The sequence below is a fragment of the Hemicordylus capensis genome, chromosome 5 (assembly GCF_027244095.1).
Source record: "Hemicordylus capensis ecotype Gifberg chromosome 5, rHemCap1.1.pri, whole genome shotgun sequence".
In the NCBI taxonomy this organism is placed as follows: Eukaryota; Metazoa; Chordata; class Lepidosauria; order Squamata; family Cordylidae; genus Hemicordylus; species Hemicordylus capensis.
Window position 1 is genome coordinate 167,691,282 of NC_069661.1, and position 17,509 is coordinate 167,708,790.

At 41.4% G+C, this 17,509-nt stretch overlaps 1 protein-coding gene across 29 annotated transcripts in view; it reads left to right on the forward strand.

Annotated features, from left to right (window-relative positions):
* The window catches only part of CADPS2 (calcium dependent secretion activator 2), a 522,314-nt gene that overhangs the window by 495,826 nt on the left and 8,979 nt on the right, over positions 1-17,509 (forward strand). For 14 of the 29 annotated variants that reach the window (XM_053251802.1, XM_053251790.1, XM_053251803.1 and 11 more), the window contains 3 exons: positions 11,983-12,059; positions 12,172-12,238; positions 12,453-12,704. The exons of 11 other annotated variants lie outside the window; for them this stretch is intronic. In XM_053251802.1, the coding sequence (XP_053107777.1) occupies positions 11,983-12,059; positions 12,172-12,238; positions 12,453-12,611 (303 nt within the window). In that variant the 3' untranslated portion in view covers positions 12,612-12,704. Of the gene's footprint in view, positions 1-4,069; positions 4,223-6,974; positions 7,073-11,982; positions 12,060-12,171; positions 12,243-12,452; positions 12,705-17,509 lie in introns of those variants that run through there. 4 more of the 29 variants (XR_008307726.1, XM_053251797.1, XR_008307725.1 and 1 more) reach the window with 4 other exon arrangements.

The window sequence follows — 17,509 nt, forward strand, 5'->3', positions numbered from 1 at the left end:
TTGAGGGCTTTATAGGTGATAACTAGCACTTTGTATTTCATTGGAAAACATATCAGCAGCCAATGCAATTCTTTTAAAATTGGTGTTATACAGTTCCTTCGGGTTGTCCCAGAGACTAGTCTGGCTCTTTTAAACATATTATAAATGACATGGGGTTCCACTTGCAGGTGCCAGATCCCTGGACATGTTGGCAAGTCCAGAGGTGGCCCTTTAGGTTTCCTCCACTTTCGGCTCTCCATGATGGTGACACAGCTGTCAGGCACATGAGAATAATTTTCTCTGAACAAGCATCCATCCCACATGAGCCATAATTCAATCAGCAGCTTGCACCTTTAGAATTAATCCTGCCACTTCCTCTTCACAAGTCTAATCATGTCATTTGCTTGACATCATCAAACTTCCCCCTATCTAGGGAAGACAAATCCTCCAAATAGCAGAAAAATATGTGTATTGCATCCCATTAAAGAAGTTCATTTTGTGTGTAGTTTGGCCAGTAAACTGATCTTTTTCCCCAGCTAGTCCTATGCCTATTTGTACAGGCATTTTTTAATGAAGTTGTAACTTCTATCACTGAACAGCATTTTAAAAATAAAATAAAAATGATCAGATTATTCTTCTTCTGAGCTATTTGCAATTTAATTGAATTTTTTTTTAAAAGAAAGAAAATAGTTTTAAAGACTTTATATAAGATTTTTATTTTAATTTGAAAGGTCACTCTAGAGTATACACATGGCAAAATAAATTAAAATATATTTCACAATTCAAATGAGTCTTATAATGTAAAAAAATATGAATTGCATCAAAACCTAGTTTGAAAATCGCAAGTTATACTGTAATTTTTAATTTTTTAAACCACAAATTTTGTAATATTCTTAAATGCTCAGTTATGACCAAAATATTTGTTTTAAAGGACTCTACAAATCCTGAACAAAATACTTTATAATTGGGATTAAACTTATTAACCCACAAACACCACATATCCCAATAGAGCTAAGCACAAAGAGGGTAGTTCATAAATATATAATACACCTTTTATCTAGATGGCTTTAAAAATGGTATAGCACCTTACTGAGCTGTAATGGCTCTGAAACTGTAGATGAATGTGTTAGTGAGCGTTAACTGAGCCTGTAGCCTCCTTGTTCTGTACAGTGAGGAAAAATCAATAGATTCTTTACCATTTGGATTGTCTTAGGTCATATTTTTTCCACCATGAAGTGCCAAGCACAGGCACCATCGAGAGATTATTGATTTCTTCATGTACTGTAAATATACACACACTTAATCAGCAGGAGAAGCTCACAGTTTCTAAAGCCAAGTATGCACTTCTGGTACCTTCATCAGTGGTGTGTGTGTGTGTGTGTGTGTGTGAGAGAGAGAGAGAGAGAGAGAGAGAGAGAACAAACTTCAAGTCTGCCAGTATTGTACCATGACAGCATAATTTCTCTTATGAAACGCTGCTCAAATTGTAGACCTTCAAAAGAGAATATATTTCATATTATGGAAGTCTATACAAAAAACATACTGTTTGTATTAAAGTCAAATCACTCCTTAACTAGAACTGTTAAAAGATGCCTGGGGAAAATATAGCCCAGTTAATAAGCATTAACAGCAAGCTGTGGGGGCTATCCCAGCATCATGATGGCTACTGTGAGCTTCTTCACATCTTCCAATAAGCTCTGATGTAATGCTAAAATTCTAAGCATAAGTAACAGCTGCTATAGCTGCAGCTTGTTCAAATTTACTATTTTATTCCTGCTGTGTATTCCGTTTGTGTGATGTACTACATGAGAACAAAAGGATTTCAGGGGGGAAATGGAAAAGACTAAACTCTCAGGGTTGGATCCAAAGGTTCCCTTCTTCCAGAGGAAAAAAGCCTTTCTAAAAGCCTTTAGTCCATCTTAGGAGAGGAGTAAGCTGCAAGCTGCCTTTAGGTCACTTGTGGTCCCTGTATCAGAATTACAGTAGGTGTACAAAAGGAACCTCAAAAATCATCATTTTTTATTGTTGTCAAAACAAGTTGCTGCCATGAAGTGTGTGTTTCATTTTGAACTATTTAGACATGTTTATAATTGTAGTGAAATATATGGATATTGGGTTTCTTAGGGGCATAGGACAGGCACCTATGTTGGTATGCTTGCAGCCTAACATAATGACCATTGCATTCTGGAAGAGGAGGAGGAGATAAACTGCAATCATTAAGGTTTTGTACAACAGTTTTGGAGCTTAATTACTATAAACAGAAAGCGCAAAGAGCAATTGATCTGAACAGTCGGCATTCTAGCAATAGCACCCTTAAAGGAATTCAGGAATTCTGGACTTACCTCATATTTTACCAATCACTCCCCACAGGATCAACCCAGTGGTAACTCCTACTTCATACAGAAATAACTAAGTTAGGCCTTGTAAATGTGTGAGATGCCAAGACCTAGAGAAGTGGGCTGCCTCAGACATAGAAATGACTAGCTGTGCATTTCAGATTCCTACAAATCTCAGTACTGCTTCTGTTTCTGGTCCTTAATTAAGTCAGAGATCAGTTTGAATATCTTAATAGTAAAAGAAAAGAAAACGAAGTATTAAATTTTCATCTAGTTGAACAATGCCACACCACTATCTGCTCTCTCTCTCTCACTCTCACTCTCTCTCTCTCTCCCACTGGGGATGAATAATATTTAACTTGAGTTTGTTTGGTTTTTCTCAACATACCTCCACCATATTAAAAAAACAAAGTGGCCCTTCTAGGCAACCAACAGCATCTTGACTGCTATTTTAGAGAATATATAGAGACTGTAGCAAAAACTTAAAGAGGTGCTTTAGGGTTGTTGGAAATTCATTGCCTCTCCTCCTGCTACCAGAAGCCAATTGGTCCTCCAGGCATGGCGGTAGTGATCAAATGTAATGGAAATGAATCAATGGACTTTTTTTAAAATAGAGAAATGTTTAATTGCACAGATTTAAACTCTCTTTACTTACTGAAGTCTTGATGTTGTAGAGAAACCGCATGTTTGAGGAATAAGTGTTCAGCAGGTGCTGGAGTGGCTCTGTGCCCAAGGAGATTTGACTCCAGTCCTTTTGTTTATGAAAAGAGAAAATCATCTAAGAAAAGAGGTTGCCTTCCAATGTATTTCATACCATAGCCTTCCACCTCTTACAGAGCTGTGTTGATTGAAAATCTCATGTAACGTTAAGTGGTTAGATGTTTGTCAATAGCACAAAACTACTGTTCAGTATACAGCACAATATGGCAACTTTGCTGCATTTGCCTAAGGCAGGCCTGCACAACATAAGGCCCGGGGGCCGGATTCGGCCTGCAGTGACTATTTTACTTGCCCCCGGGTATCCTGCAGCAACACAGGTGCTGGAAACTGCCTTATAGTGCCATCCTGTGCATGCTTTCTCAGTAATATGCTCCATGGTGAGGCTTACGCCCATGTAAGCATGCCTAGCACTGCAGCTTGAAAGCAACAATTTAGGAAGAGGAGAGGACTTGGCATTTCTTTGGGGCTAGCATGCACTCTAGGGGCCCCACTGATTGAGTAAGGACAGGACCTATTCTCTGGCCACTATCCTTGGTTAAAACGATGGATCCATTGACAGGAGAAATAGAGCCAAAAGTAACTAATAATATTTATTTTTAATGTCATAATGTGCTAAAAAATTGACCTTGGCCCCTGCACACCAAGTTGTGGATGGTTCCGGCCCGCCAGGGCATTTGAGCTGTGCAGCCCTGGCCTAAGGGAACCCTAGCACTGGAACATGATAGGGCACTAAAGTTCAGAAATGAAGGCTAGCAGAAAGGAAATTCCATGTGCAACTTTTGTGAGACCCTTACTTTAATAAGCATCTATGTTAGCACATAATATTTAAAGTAAAAATAACATTGCAGGTGTCCAGGTCTGGAAGGTAGGTCTGTGTCTATGTGTGACTTTTTAAAATTTTTTGCAATGTTTCAGTTTTATTCTGCAGCTGCCATGCGTGTGGGAAGCCACATGAGACAGGTAGGTCATAAAAGATGCCGTTTACAACTGCATAAATATAGTTAACAGGTTACTTTGGTTTTGCCTTCATTTAGGTTTCAACATAATCATTAAATAGGGAGGATTTGCATGAATTTTTATTGCAATATTTAGTGTGAAACATCAGTAATTCTCACCAACCATTAGCCATCGCATAGTGATCAACTACATTCCTCAACCCTTGGGATAGGATGACAGATAAAGCTAAGGTAAAGGTTTGACCACCTATGCCATAAAAATGCCTAATATTTCAAAAGTTGTTTTTGCAGAAGATGCCAACTTAAGCCTCTCCAGTGTAAGTGCTTTAAGAAAAAGTGACATGTGATTTAAACACATTTTTAATTTATTAAAAATGCCCTACTTTTCATAGTAGTTTCAATGTGGATTTCAAAACATAATAAAAATATGATAATGCAATAAAAATGACAAAAAACAGTAAAAAGCTGATTATAATTATTTACGTGCTTTTAAAACTGTGTTTCTGTCTTCCTTTTTAAAATAGTCCATAGGGAGTTATCCAGACCAGAACTATGACAGAGGGGAAAGAGAGTTCAACGCTCTCACCCCACCTACTCCCGCTCATGCACTGCTGTCCCAACAACAACAAAAATCTACTCTCAAAGCTACTATTGGATAATTGGCAGCCTTTAGGTGCTTCTGTTGCTTTGAAGCAGATTTTGTTTTAGGAGCTAAAGCAGGCTAACACTGCCTGCTTCCATGCTACTTGCTCAGCATGTACAAATAGTTTATTCCAAAGGTAGGGACCATTAAAAAAAATGCCTTGGAACTCCATACCGTTTGCCGGAAGGAGTGGGTGAAACAACTTATTACAGCCCTGATTATCTAGCAGCTCCTTGCACCTAGAAGCCCCAGTGCACATAGGAGAGTTTCCACATGAGCACAAGGACTTCAGCATTGTACTGTGCCACATGCAAATGAGAAACTTTTCTCATGCAGGAGCTCCATACACACATTGGAGCTCCTACTGAGCTTTGCATTGGGCTGAATGTGTTTTAATAAAGAGTATACAAACTTAATGGTAGACTGCCAGTTAACATGTTTTCATTATGAAGCAAAGAGAGATAGTTGGGAAGGCTTTGAATGAGTTGGAGAACCAAAGCTCTCCATGCAACCACCCTGAAAAGAGCTGTCAGCCTAGTTTGGCTTCAAGGCAAAAACTCTCTTGCCCGCACACCAATAGCTGGTGGGGGAATAAATCCCACTCCCAGCAATTCCTCTGCCTCTGAGGCTAGGAAGTATTGTTTTTGACTGGGACCACAATAACCCAAAGGGTGAAAGGGTCAAGATCCTTAGAAAATGCTCATATGCACAAGATTTTCATTCCTCTCCCCACCCCATCCCAGTTTGACTTTCCTTCAATATTGAGACCATCTGTCCTCCAAAATCCAGTTAGAATCATGTGAATTTAACATCCATAATGAAAAGGATTTCAGCTTGCTGCAAATAAAATTACAGGGCAGTTCTCTGGCCACAAAAGCAACTCCCCTGTAAGAAATCCTCCCCTCACATGCACACCAATGTCAACAGTACCATCGTAAGGTTAATTAAATTACAAACATATGAATAATAATTGCATATGATTAGTTCTGGCACAGTGTTTTACAGATGTGATTTAACACTACAAAAAAGTGGTAGCATTGTTTCGGTAATATTAATTTTGAGTCTCTTGACTGGAAATCATAAAATATAAAGTAGGTGGTCTAGGATAATTAGGGAGGTGACACACACCATAATGAATGATTGCCATCAGTTAATAGGAGGTTTCAGTTGTGAAGTTGAACTTTGCAGGAGAAGGCTAGGGGGCTTAACAAGCCGTTAATTTTGAACCACATATGCATAAGGGAAAGCATTCAAATTGATATGTAATTGCTTGCTCTAATATCTACTGTTACACATTTTTAAGAACTGTTGAATGTGCAAAAGTGAGTTTAGAGGTTTAAGTAAATACCATTTCTCAAAAATGTAATTTTTTTTTCTTCTCAAGCAGAAATATTCTGAATGACCTTTACATATATCTTAGATTTTCTTCTCAAAAGTCAGAATTTTTGGAGACTTTTTAATGCTGATAATATTGTTTAATTATGTAAAGGTGATTAAGGTTAAGAGTCGGGGGGGGAAATAAGGGATAAAATCTTCAGTGGCGTGTGTGTACTCAGAGGTGTGTATAATTTGTCACTACTTCAGACATTCCCTATTCTTCTTATGAGCCACTTTGTGAATATACATGACATTCTGATATTTGTATTCAAGGATGTTTTGGAAAATTACATCAGTCTTTTGCAGAAAGTATTAGTAGCCTTCTTGCAATTACTTTCTGCAATGACCTCATAGGATACTGCAAATGATAAAAATGCTGTGGATGAAATTATGGAAGCATTTTCAAGTGGCTAACTAAAGATTATTAAATGTGTTTAGAATATAGGCAAAGTTCCGCTGAAAATGTCCATATTTCACTTTTCTGCTTTATCTGCATTTGATTAAATCAATTTGATCTATTATCCCTGTGATTATAAACATGCTTTTCAGAATCTCTGAGCACATTGTTAATTTTACCTAGCGGAATATTGCATTTTCATCCATGAGGCAGTCTTTCAAGCACTAGAAAATGTTACGGCATCTAAGACAACAAAAACCTTTGTTGTACACTGCAGAGATTACAGCGCTGGCCATCCAAATAAGCAATCTTTTCAGTGGAACATGCCATTTTTGCCATTATTTAGGACTGTAATATGTATAATTAGAAAAGATCTAGGAACTTTACAGCACTAGTTTTTAATCATGGAATATTATTTAAAAGTGGGGTGTAATTCCCCAAGCACTACTACTGAGTGTGCAGCCCTCATTCATTCTGGCGCTGCAGGATTGTGCCCTCAAGTAGCAGGAAAATGCAACTCGGTTCTTCCAGATGCAAAGCTACTGTGTTTTTCTCTTCTTCATCAGCAACTGCATTCTGTCAGTGGCCAGTTACCAGAATGCCAACCTAAAGAAAAGCCCTATGTGGCCTGATGATTCAGATGTAGGAATTTCAGAACTCCAAGGTATAAGGCATTGTGTATTAGTGCGTATATTGAGTTTTCATTCCAGGTAGCAAACAGCTGCACCATAAAAAAAACAAAAAATCTGAAACGTGAAGTGCATGGCTTCAAGAGATGAGTGTTAGATTTAGTTGAATCAGTCTCAAAATGTTTTAGATTAAGGGCTGAGCAGGGAGGTAAGGATTGTGAATATTGCATATATTTGTTTTATATTTCCAATAGTCAACAGAATAATGAAATTCCTTAACTACTTCTCTTTAACTTGCCTGAAGAAAGCGCGGTATGTTGCTAAATCTCTTTTCACCAGCACTGCCGAGAAACAACTTTAATCCTTGTTAGAAAATTGCCGAGTCTGCGGCTGACAAAGAGCTCATGCTTGTTCTATTGTTAGTGCTCCCGGGCCCTGAGAGTGGAGCCCTTTACAGCTGCGTGGATCCAGGCTGGCTCAGCTGTACTATTTAGGAGAGGAGGGTTTGTCAATTTCTATTGACAATGGAGAGAGTTTTTCAGTGCCTGTAGCAGTGCTGAACGCAGTCGGGGATCAATGCCAGCCATTCAAGCTGCACCCTCTTTCATTGCTTTGGTTTGTTAATTCAAGACTAAAGGTCCACTGAGGGGGTTTAGGGTGTTTAAGAAAGCTGATGAACTGAAAGCGTTTATGGCCCTGGTGTGGCAATTTCCATAGTCGGTGGCAACTATTGGCGCGGAGGGAGCTGTGTCCTTGTTGACCCTCTTGTTATTAAAAATGCACAAGTGCTGCGCTTCTCAATATTTCAACACTCTTTCATTGTCAATACCACCTTCTGAGCCCTTCAGCTTGTTACTTGCTCTAAAGATCTTCTTAGATTGGGTTTGAAAACTTCACCTTAAACACTAGATTAGACTGATGTTCTGTTTTCCGTGCTCCTGTTGATTTGTTGAACCTTCCCAGGGCTGGAAAGCAAGTAGTAGCTTGATGGAGAGACGGGCTGCTAATATGATTTCCCAGTCTACAGTCATGCACAATAAGTGTGAATAAATACAAGGGTCTTGCAGAGTCAACCCTAGCCTTTCCTTTTTCCTCTTATTTTTTTTTTTATTTCAAACGAGATATTTCAGGGGAAAATGAAGTGAGTAATACATGCCCTTACAGGAGCAGGGTGAACTATGAATGAGGGTGGGGGAACACATTTTCTTTTCAAATGGCTGGCTGCTGTCATGCACTGGTGTGAAAAAATATATAATATACACGTTCTGTTTTATTCCTGTGCAGGCCAGAGCACAAAATAAAGCAATAATACCACAGGATTGACATCAAGGGCCATTGTAATGCTTTCTTCTTCTTCTTTTCTCGCATCAGGTGCAGGAGAGTGTGATTTATTGGGGGGGGCACTTTTGAAAAGTATTGATGTTTATTGGGGGGGGGCTATCCAAGAACTTTGAAAACAAGCAACCATAAATTCCACTAATACTTAAACATCTTCCTGTGTCTTAAAAATGCTAACAATTTGCATACTGCTTTAAAAAAGGTATTACTTTAATGTCCCAGTAATTTGTTTAATGAGTTGGCAGTTTGTGGTCAGGGCTAATCCTGTATGGAGTTATTGTAATTTACTATCTTTTTGTGTTGTGTTTTATGTCTTGCCTTGAGTTCTGAAGACAGGACTACTATTTTTTTAAATCTGTTAGCTATTAGTAGCAATTGTTATTATTAACTATGAATACCCTGGATGCAAAAGCTTCACACAGCTTTGAAATGAATCACACTTACACAGCAGCAGTGCTTGCTAGGAAGACTGCACTCACCATCCAAGGGGCCTTTCTGTAATTACAGTGGTCAGTGGATATAGCCTATCAGCTTGTAAGTTACTTCTGTCAAACTGCACATCTTAGTACTACTTACAAATGTTTGGGGAAACATAGCTTTCTTCTACTAAGTTAAAAAGAAGCTCCAAGGATTTGTTCTGGATATCATCAGAAGTGTATGAACACTTCGCCTTTGAGACAAGACTGCAGGAATCTCTGTATTCTACTCTTCTTTCTGAAAACCTTATATGAATCCAAGTTCCCTTCACTTGCAGGAGGGGAGAAAATCCAACCTTGAAAACACTCTTGCCTCAAATTCTGTGGCACTTTTGGCTTTGAAATAGAAGCATATTGCAGTCCGCATACAGCCCAGTTTTATATTAATAAGGGTTTTACAAAATTCTAGCTGGGCCTGGAGCAGAGCATCTGCGCTTCCGGCTGGCCCACCCACCACCGCTTTTTCCTCCCCACCCCTGGCATGCCACTCCTCGCCCCGCCACCCCCCACGCTTTCTGTCGGGCCAACCGGCTTCCTCTCTCCTCGCCCGCTTCTCACCCCCAGCCCACGGTTTCTGACTGGTGGGCTGGCCGGAAAGCCAGCCTGCCACCTCCTCCCACCCGCCCACTCACTCCCGGTAGTGGCCACCAATTCCTGCCGACTGGGCCAGGTTGACTCGCCGCCACCTTCTCCTCCCAGCAGCTGGGCTGCCTGCCACCGCCACTGCCTGTTCCCACCAGCTGCCCTATTCCCACCGGCCAGCATCCCTATTTTTCCCCTGTCTCCATTGCCAATCCTATTCGGCAGCTGCTCGCAATTTCTCGCAAGAGCTGCCACACATGGGATTACCGACAGGTATGCCTAGGAGAAATAAATATATAGATTGAATGCTGGTAAAAACAGAGTAAATAGAAACTAATATTGCATGGTAGATGTTAAAATTATAGCAAGAATTCATGATAAGAATTATTTTTCCATCCTGTTGCATGTTGCTCTTGACAATAGAGAAATATATTTAAGTGTATGAAACTCCCACTTTCTTTTGTCACTGCTTAGCACTGGACAAGATAAGAAACTCAAGGCCAGCTTGATGTTTGTGCCTGAGACACATGGCACTTGTTTGTTTGGGCGAGTGACTTGGACCAGGGTCCAATTCTCAATTAGCCTTTTGCAACCCCATTACTTGCTTTTCAAAGAACAAAGAATCACAGGACCTGTCACACTAACTGCAGTTTGCTCATTTGTTCAAGCTGCATCACTTCTGCTCTCTACCAGTTGTTTGATGTCTAGCCTTCTTTGCATAACTGATCAACAGCCCACAACACAAGTATGTGTGTGTGTCCCCCCCCCCATGGAAAGTGTCAGGCTTTCCATTGAAATGCTGCAGTGGATCATGTTGCGTATCTCTGAGATTAATTATTCTAAAGGTTGGGTTGATAAGAGAACAGATTGGGTCTATCATATTGCATGTAACATTGAATAGATTCAAAAGAACAAATGGCAGTTGAGAGATGTATCAGGTGAGTGAATTTATCAGTGCAAGTGAATTCACTCAGATGCCATCTGCTAAGCTATATGACACTCCTCCCAATGTGGCTGACAATATTCATTTGAATGCCACCTGTTATCCATGGACTACAAATTAAGATCACTCTAATAATCTTTGTAAAGCTATGAATAATGCTCTTAAAAATAAGCTCTACAAGGCATTCCTCTTTTCAAGCTTACCCTTTTTAGCCTGGATTTGGCTTTGAAGGTTATGTCAGAAATAGATAATTAATATAATGAGATAATTTGTGTATATTTGCATGCCATGTTCTCATCCTTTTCAGTGCTAAACTGCAAGCGGTAGATATGTAGCATGTATTCAGCAACATCCTTATTCAGAAATGGTTACTTTGAAATGTTGAAAACCTGAATAAGTCCTTGGAAAAATTGATATATGGACAAAAGATGGATTCTCAATAGCATCCTTGGATATTCCTTGTGAAATCAACCTGACTGTCAACATGAGTCAACCTTGACTCTTGTCAGGCAGAAATGGGATCACGGTGAAATTCCGTTGCACCTGCTGGCATGGTGTTATCTTTCTGCTGGGTTTGAGGGATGCTGGCATAATCACTATGCCAGCAGGACACCACCAGCACAAGAGGCAGAACTGGGGACATGGTAGGGGAAGAATGGCACTTAGTTGGAATTCTATGCTTGATCAGAAATTGGTTGTGCCCAAACAGCAGCACAATGACATGCCAACAAAAGTAGGGCTGCAAAGAGTCATCAGACAGCTAAAGTCAACTGACTTCCCACACAATCTCCCCCTCCAGGCCCACACCACACACCACACCACTGAAGGATAGGATTCTGATCAACTCTGGGGCCAATGAAGGCATAACTGGGGGCATAACATATTCATCAGATAATGGAAAGTGTTTGTTTTTAAATTAAACTAACATATTACAAAAATGCAAAAGAAAGTGATACAATTGATAAATTTGTAAAGAAATGAGTTTTATGTATTAATCTTTATAGCATCAAATTTATTGATCAAATTTATCCCAATTTGCTATTTTTGATTATTTAGGAGAAGTTATTGTTATATAAGATATTAGGAATGGATTTGGAATTAATTAGTAAAAAAGATAAATGACTTAAAAATAGATCTACAGCATAGAGTTATATCCCATTACTTCCAGATCTAGTGAACTCTGTGTGCACAAGTGGGAACTACGGTAATAAGGAATTTGGTGAAAGGGAGCACTTGAACAAACAGAGCTAATGACAAAGTCATTTGGAAACACAAATGAATAAGATTATTCTTCTCTCCTAACCATTTCCATTATTCTGCTGCAAGAATCCAAATACAATAGCCTCCATCAGTTCCATTGCTGCATCTGGAGCTGCAAGGACAAGACACCCACACAGAGGAGGAGGAGGCAACTCCACAAGAAGGTGGCAAATCCATGAAATATGACCACTGAAAATCCTTCATCATTCCCACAACACACATCAAAGTGTGTGGATACTCATCAGGATACTCAGGATATCCTCATCAGGATACTCAGCAGCCACAGAGTGCCCCTGCACTATGGCGAAGCTATGCACTACCTTAATTCTTCTCCCTTATTCAACAGGTTTTCCACACAAAACATAGTATGTATGTTCTGCCCAAGCTGGGTAGCCCTGTTGGCCACACAGACCTCCACTCCAGGTAAGCTGCCACTCTGCATTGGGGAAGCTATGCAGAGCACAGCCACCATTGCTGGTGAACACTGCATGCTTGTACTGCTGGGCAAACCCTCATGACTCCTTTTTCCTTGCAGAATCAGATTTAGGACACATGGAACGGAATACACCGTAACTGGTATCAGAGTTGCAACAGCACTTTCAGTGAGTGAGTATTGTCTCAATGATTACATTATCTCCCCTCATCAGCTGCATTTCCAAATATGGGTCTAGGAAATGTGGAATTTTAAAAGCTTATAGTTGCCGGTACCTTGTCTCAAACATGTACCTGCCAAACCTAGATGAACACCTAATAGCAGAACCTGTCTGTTGGAGATGCTTCCCAATAATTCATTACTGTCTCCATGTCTCTCCCCAGGCAACTGCTCAGCATGCACAGAAGAAAGGAAGTTCCCCACCCAGAGCTATGCACACCACAAGGAAGACCTACAGCAATAAGTGGAGAACCAGCTGTTCCTATGTGTTGGTGCCTCTCAAAAGTACACAACAGATAACTGTTGTGCTGTCTGACATGTAGCTTCCAGAAGCACAGGGGCAGGGATGCGTAAAGGAAAAAGCCTGTCAACCCCCCATCTCTAGGATGCTGTCAGAACTTACTGTGCCACTGATACCCTTCAATAAAAACAGAATTTTAAAAAATTCATTGGCATGTCTGTTTTTCCTGGTGATTATCAGATAAAGAATTCCCCACTTCTACCTGCTATCCCCTTTTGTTGCTGCTTACCCCAGATGTCTTCGGGATAGAAATCATAGTGGGCAGTGGTTTGTCCATCTCTGTATCCACCAAGGCAGAGTGCCTGCATCTTGTCCACGGTCTTACTACTAGTGCACTCACAACTAAGAGGGAGAGTCTGAACAACTCCATGATCTGGATCGTGGTCCGTTTAATCGATTAGAATTGGTTCTCCGCCTGCACGGAAGCCTCTTGGTGTGGAGTACCACATTTCCTTTTCGGTGCTTGCGCCCCACCCCACATGACCATGTGGCTATTTAAAGCAGGAGGAAGCGCCAGGACTTCAGTTCCTTTATGACCACCATAGTGTTTGGTTTCTCCATCACTATGACTCCTTCGTACTGGTACCTTACTTCGTTGTGTGTTCTTAAAAAAAAAAAAAAGATTCATCAGTTATTTGAACTTCGGACTGTTTATCGATGATGCCGTGTCTAATCCCTACTGCTAAGATGAAAGATCCGACAGGTTTAAGGCTAGATCTGAAAACGGAGCGCAGACAACGGCAATGCACCATCCCAAATGCTCATATAAGAAAAATGAGGGGGGAAACTTTCAAGTGCTGTTCTAGTTGTAATTTGAAGTTACCCTCACAAGATGGGCATGACTTGTGTTTGCTGTGCCTAGGGGAGGTGCATGTTACCTCCACTTGTAAAGTTTGCCAGTCGTTTTTGAAGCAGACCCAACGTAACAGGGAACTTCATCTGAGGGCAGCACTTTATGGCGAAATGTTAAGTCCCTCTGGCCCATCTAGGGAAGGGGCTCCATTGTGATCAAATTTATCCATCGTAGAAGGAAGTTGGCTCAAGGGCTGAGGGGAGTACCCCAGTCTAAACCCTCGCCATCAGTATTTAAGTCTCCTAAGATGCCGAAGCGACATGGAGACAAATTGGTAGACGCATCAGAGCCCGTGAAAAAGAAGAAGAAATCCTCAGCGTCGAAAGCTACCTCGTTCCCTACTTCAGCGCAAGAAGTCATTTTTGTATCGGTGCCGATGCCATCGATGCCGAGAGACTCAGCTCCTAGTGAAGTAGCACAGAAGCAGGCAACCTTGGCACCAGAATCATCATTGAAAACCCCAACAAGTGCCGTGCCTGCTTCAACGTTGACATTGAAGGAGCTTATCGTGCCCTCGACATCAGCGCATCCACACTCAGTGCTGGGACCCTCAACGCCGAAGCCTCTCCCACCATTGGTATTGAAGCCAGTTCCAGCAGCGAGAGCGCTTTCCTTGACCCCAACATCGACTCCTATAACATCCACATCGACACCGAGAACCAAGGCCCCGGCTTCAGTGTTGAATACTCCAGTACTAGGTGATGCTGTAACACCTCAGTATTGAGTGCCAATTGTGTTCGAAGCTGAGAAGGATGATAATCAAAATGACGGCTCAACAACATTGGATCCTAATACAGCCCAATCTTTGTTATCAATGCTAGACTCTGCTGCTACTACCCCTTCAACTTTCAGGAGTTTCCCATAATCTGAGGAGCAGGAGACTCATCCTCCACCAACAGAGGCTACTTCTACACTATCCTATACTTTAACTGCTGTGCAGCTAGAGACTTCTACGAGTTGGCATACATGTGGATTCACTCACCGCACATCGTCTGTCTCTCATACTGGTTGTTTTGGCCAAACTTCTCCAGGGTTAGCATACAGTTATGAAGAGGATAGATTCTGGAGGTCTTTTGGATTCCAGAAACAAAATCCTCTAGCAAAAGCTTATGCTCAAGGGCTTCCTGTGCACACTTTGGCTGGTGGGGATGCCTCTTTGCCTGTGCAACCTCAGGTGTTGACAGCAGGAGTGACAACACAAACTTTTCCAATTGTGACCATTAGCTCAAAAATGCAAACCTTACCAATCTTACTGTCACCTGGACTCATTTTAGCTACAAAACAGACTCAGACTAGAGGCTTTCAACTCCAGTTGATGGCTATCCAGACAGATCCATGGGAGCTGATACTGCCTGGACCTTCGCAGCCTACTCCAACAGATAGGCAGCCTCACTCTTCACTGGTTCCTTCAGAACAAAGTCACCATGGCTCTTCAGATTTTGAATCTGATAAAGAGACATTGGATCCAGATCTCTCTTTCCTGATGTGGCAACACCAACCCATGTTTCCCCAACCGAGGAAATGAAAGCCTATCACATCCATCTAAAAGAAATGGATACTGCACTGGAGACTTTTACACACATGGCTTTTAGTTCACATTTCCTCTGGAATGGAGGGTGCGAGTCCACATATCAGCTGGATTTACCCCAAAGTTGCAGTGGGCTGTCAGGGACCAGTTCACTCACAATTCTTTTTGCTTTTCCCCAAATTACTGCTGCGCATTCTAGCTTAGTCTGAATTATGTCTGGGGTTTTAAAAAATCCTCTATTTGCGGTGGCGGTTTTTTTTTTTTTTGGTTTTGTTTTTTTTTAAGAGCTTTTTTGTATGCCCCGATGCTTCTCCTGCAATCTGTAGAGGGGCCATTGCCAATAATTTGAGGAGAAGAGCCCATTGCACCTTTGTCCAGTGCTGGACTCCAGCCCTATTCAAGCAACAGCCTACCCCAACAACGTAGTGCTGAATGGAGTGGCCTGCAACATCTATCAGGTTCAATTTACACCATCAGCCAACAACATCAGATTGGCAAGCCATGCCCAAGCATGGCACCACATAACATTGGATCAATGGATGTTGAAGATAGTCACTTCAGACTACACCATAGAGTTCAAGGCTCCAACTTTTTGAAAGTTGCACTTTATGAGGGCTATGCTTGCCCTGCTGAAAGAGGTGCAGGAGCTGCTAGACAAATGGGCTATCATCCCAGTTTGGTGGGAACAGAGGCGGGAGGGGTTCTACTCACACTATTTTCAAATTTCCAAAGGGATGGCAGACTAAGGCCAATAATGGATCTCAGACATCTGAACAAGTTTGTTCATGTGAAAAAGTATCAAATGACAACATTGTAAGACATCTCCCCCTCCCACAATTTTACATCAAGAGCAGTGGCTTGCAACGTTAGACCTGCGGGATGTTTGTTTTCACATAGGGATCAGGACTGCCTACAAGAGGTATCTGAGATTCACAGTGGGGACAGCAATTTATCAGGTTCTACTGTTTGGCCTTTGCACTGCCGAGTATTCACAAAATGTATGCCCATGGTGGTGGCACACCTGCGGACCAGGGGGATGGCAATTTACCCTTTCCTGGATGACTGGCTACTGGCGTTAAAGGACAGAGAAGGGTTAAATTCTCAAATACAGTACTTAATGCATCTTCTCCAGGACCTCAGAATAGAGTGCAGCTGGGGGGGTGGATGGCATCTCAACCCTGTGAAGATGATCTTGTACATAGGGGCTGTGCAGGATACGTGGAAAGGCAGAGCTTACTTACCTCAGGAATGATTCCAGGTCTTAACAGAACTTGTACATCAGTTCCAGTCCAATTCACTGCAGTGTGAGAAACAGATCCAACACCTTCTAGGCCTGAAGGCATCCTGCAAAACAACAGTTCAGTGCACACACCTAAAAATGCGAAAACTGCACTTGTGGTTCTTATCCAGCTTCTGCCTGAACGTGGATTGCCCACAAAAGAAATTGCTGGTTCCACATCAGATCATCCATTCCTTGACCTGGTGGACACAAAAGGAGAACCTTTTGCAGGGAGTCCTGTTTCAACAACAATCCCCCATGGTGTGGGTGACAACTGACACCTCCATGCAGGCGCAGAACCCATTCTAATGAATATCAATGGCGCACTACCAGATCATCAGTTGCAGGTGAGCAACCTGCTTTCCTCCTGTCTCTCCTACTTCCTTGGTCACTGCTCATGCAATAATTTTATTTATTTATATAATTTACTTATAAACCTCCAAACTGAAGGTGCACAAAGTGGCTACATTATCAGGATCAGATCCTGATTATCAATCCCGATTAAATTTATTTATTTATTTGATTTTTATACCGCCCTTCCAAAATGGCTCAGGGCGGTTTACAATTAAAACAAACCATTAAAACAGTTAAGAGATAAAACAAAAATTAAAAACAATATAACAACAATTAATTTAAAAACATTTTAAAACAACAATTAAACAATCTCAATCATTAAAAACACTGAAACCGGGTTAAAATATTAAAACCGATTTTAAAAACCTGGAAAGCCAGGCCAAACAAATACGTTTTAAGGGCTCTCCTGAAGGCTAATAGAGAATTCAAATTACGGATTACCACAGGAAGCGCATTCCACAGCCCCAGAGCAGCTAGAGAGAAGGCCCGCCTCTGAGTCGCCACCAGACGTGCTGGTGGTAACTGGAGACGAACCTCCTCAGATGACCTTGATGTGTGGTGGGGATCATGCAGAAGACAGCACTCTCTGAGGTAACTCGGGCCTAAGCCGTTCAGGGCTTTAAAGGTAATAACCAGCACTTTGTATTTTGCCTGGAAACATATTGGCAGCCAGTGCAATTGTTTCAAAACAGGCGTAAATGGTCTCTCCCGGTTACCCCAGAGACCAATCTGGCTGCCACATTCTGAACTAATTGAAGTTTCTGAACGACATATAAAGGCAGCCCCACATAGAGCGCATTGCTGGTTAACCACAGTTATTTAACTGGGATTGCCTGAAAATTCCAGGTTCTTAAAATACACTCCATAGAAGTCTGCTGTTAACTCTTTAACTATGATTATTCTAGT